Here is a 3531-nt window from a genome sequence, read left to right as displayed (position 1 = left end):
ACTGCCTCGGAAACCCAAGGAGGGGGTCGCTATGAGTCGGGGCCGACTCGATGGCACATAACAACAACAACAACAACAATGTAGTTATGAAAGTTGCTTGTTTATTGAACTGATAAGGAAGAATAAATTATGTTATGGATGTCTGTTCACATTTTTGAGGTCCCAGATTTTATATCGGTAAAACTTTTTTGACATTATATAATGGTAATTGTAATCAATCAAAAGTATTGGTTGAATTGCATTTACTAATATGAAAATAATTTACAAAATTTGAACACTTTCATATATCAGTAGCCATGATATCTCAAACTAAACCAAACTCACTGCCATCCAGTCAGATCTGACTCATAGAGCCCCTTCCTTGGGTTTTCTAGGCGGTATCTATGGAAGTAGATTGCCCAGTCTTCCTTCCAAGAAGTGGCTGGTGGGTTTGAGCCACCAGCCTTCTGCTTAGCAGTCAGATGCCTTAGGCACTATGCAACCAGTAAAGGCATAAATTTTTAGTCATAATTAGATATATATTTGAGAAAGTATAGACTGATATGTTACTTTTAAAAAATGGAAATAACTTCCGATTAGTTTTCTTTTTTATGTTTTCATTGTAAAAATTCTGTCTTTCTTCTATCATGCTTTCTTAGGCTATTTAAAACCTAAAATGAAATTTCTCTTCTTTTCTTTCTTGAATCAAGATTTCTCGTATGGAATATGTCCATTCGAAGAACTTGATATACAGAGATGTAAAACCTGAGAATTTCTTAATAGGACGACCAGGAAATAAAACTCAGCAAGTTATTCATATTATAGATTTTGGTTTGGCAAAGGAATATATTGATCCAGAGACAAAGAAACATATACCTTACAGAGAACACAAGAGTCTTACTGGAACAGCTAGATACATGAGCATAAACACACATTTAGGAAAAGGTATGTGTTCTTTCTGTAAGTATAAAAGTTTGAATTCATTAACTATGCTAACAGTTTGAGTTTTCATTTTTTATTATTGTTCAATTTGTCAGATTACAGTTGCTTGTATTGTAATTTTTATCACATCTAGCTTGAAATTTTTTTCGCTTATATTTTAGTAAACCTCTAAAATGAGTAGCTCTAGAGTAAGTGAATGATAACCATCCTTAAATTGACTACTTTTTTTAAAAAATATAACTTGAAATTTTCAACTTTCCTACAGTTGAGTTGACACATTTAATTATTTCTATTGAAGAATGTGAAAGAATGCCTAATTTAAAAAAAAAAAAAACTTTTTATTGTGATTTGGGTGAAAGTTTATAGAGCAAATTAACTTTCCCTATAGCAGCTCACATACACTTTGTCTTATGACATTGACTGCAATTTCCCACCATGCAACAGCTCCCCTCCCACTTAGTTACCCCTCCCCATAGTTACCTCTTCCCTGTATCCTTCCCTCTCATGCACTCCTGTAACCTGAGCTGTCTCTCTGTGCCTACAGCCTGTCTATTCTCCAATGATTGATCTCTCCAAGGAGTATATCTACCTAATGTAAATATTCAGCTCATATGCCTGTCTTTTGTTTGGCTGGAAGCCACAGGAGTGGGTTCAGTTCTAGACCTTAGGGGCAGTTAGAGGCCATAGTCTCAGAGGTTCCATCAGGTGCTATCAGACCAGCAAATCTGAGCCCCCCCCCCTTTTTTTTAAGGATTTTGAGTTTTGTTTTCATTGTTTACCCACTCCATCCAAGATCTCCTACAGAGATCCCCCTCTGAGTGGTTGACAGTCGTAGCTGGGGACCATCTAGTTTTTCTGGTCTCATAGTCATATAGGTTGAGGATCACATGGTGTACCAGTCCCTTGGACTAATTGTTCCCATGTGTCTTTGGTTTTCTTCATTCTTGTTTGCTCTGGATGAGGAGAGACCCATCATTGCATCTAGATGGCTGCTTGCAAGCTTTTAAGATCCCAGTCGCTACTCGCCGAAGTAGGATGTAGAACAATGTTTTTGTGTAATAAGTTATGCCAATTGTGCTTGATGTCCCCTGTGACTATAGTCCTGAGCCCACAGGTCTAACTACTCAACTCCCTCTGGGTAGCTGGCTGTGACCAAGAAATGACTATAACCTTGCCCCTTGTCAGCTATACTGTATACCTGGAAATTCTTACAGCACATACAAATACACTTGTAGAAACATTGTCTTCCAACCCTATACATGGTCTTGGGCACACACCCCCCCTGCATAGACATACCTAATTGTTCAGCCTGTCCACCCATCTCTCCACCAAACATCTATCAATGTTTGCCATCACTGAGAACATAGTACTATATGTGAAAAAGGGTTCATCTTTGTTGTGTGTACCTTCCATGCACCTCTCTGTGTCTTACTCTTCCCTCATTGCCACCGTGTTGATCACTTACATTTGGTATGTTACCCTTCTCTTCACCCAAATTAATACTTGTCTCTATCTATCTAACAGTGTTCCCTCCCCTTGCATCCCCTCCCAACCCTGGTAACCAACAAAGAAAATTTCCTTCCATACATAAACCTTTCCTTGACTTTTTATAATAATGGTCTAATAAAATATTTGTCCTTCTGTGATTGACTTATTTCACTCAGCATAATGTCCTCCAAGTTCATCCACATTATGTGGTGTTTTGCTAATTGTACATTATTCTTTAGGTTGCATAGTATTCCATTGTGTGTATGTACCATAGTTTGGTTATCTGTTCTTTTGTTGATGGGCACCTAGGTTGTTTCCATCTTTTGGCTACTGTAAATAGTGCTGCGATGAACATGGGTGTGCATGTATCAGTTCTTGTCCTGGTTCTCACTTCTTTAGGATGTATACCTAGTAATAGGATTGCTGCATCAAATGGTATTTCTAATTCCAACTTTTTAAGGAATCGCCATGCTGCTTTCCACAGTGATTTTATCATTTGACAGTCCCACCAGCAGTGTATGAGAGTCCCAATCTCTCTGCATCCTCACCAGCACTTGTTATTTTCTGTCTTGTTGAACTTTGTTACTAGTGCTGGGACAAGAGGTATCTCTTTGTCTTGATTTGCATCTCTCTAATGGTTTGTGATCATGAGCATTTCTTCATATGTTTGTTGGCTAGAATGCCTAATTTTTTCCTGAATTAAGTACATATGAAAAATTCTGATTGAGACTATTGCTTTCTGATATGACTAGCCAGGGAAATAGCAGCTTGCCTATTACGCATAATGCTAACAACACATAACGCAGAGATAGGCAGATCTGGCTTCTAATCCTCGTTTAACTCTGTACTGGCTTCGTGAGCTTGGGCAAATAACTTATCTTTTAATGAGTTTCTTATTTGTGAAATGAGTAAAAATAATATGAACGATACAGGGTTCTTATGAAGATGCATTATTGAAATACATAGTAAGCAGTCCATAAATGCTGGTTTAATATCAGATTTTTTTTTTTCCTTTTCCTTTCTTAAATTTTGATTTGGGTGAAGATTTACAGAGCAAATTCACTTTCCATACAGCAGTTCACATATACTTTGTCTCATGACATTGACCACAGTTTACCACAA

At 37.4% G+C, this 3531-nt stretch overlaps 1 protein-coding gene across 1 annotated transcript in view; it reads left to right on the top strand.

Annotated features, from left to right (window-relative positions):
• CSNK1G3 (casein kinase 1 gamma 3) overlaps positions 1-3531 on the top strand; it is a 157676-nt gene that overhangs the window by 84367 nt on the left and 69778 nt on the right. The window contains exon 5 of the mRNA XM_007942225.1: positions 690-924. Within this exon, the coding sequence (XP_007940416.1) occupies positions 690-924 (235 nt within the window). The remainder of the gene's footprint in view (positions 1-689; positions 925-3531) is intronic.

The sequence above is a fragment of the Orycteropus afer genome, unplaced genomic scaffold, assembly GCF_000298275.1.
Source record: "Orycteropus afer afer isolate SDZICR_OR568_19922 unplaced genomic scaffold, OryAfe1.0 scaffold00086, whole genome shotgun sequence".
Classification (NCBI taxonomy): domain Eukaryota; kingdom Metazoa; phylum Chordata; class Mammalia; order Tubulidentata; family Orycteropodidae; genus Orycteropus; species Orycteropus afer.
This window is presented reverse-complemented; position numbering and strand designations above follow the sequence as displayed.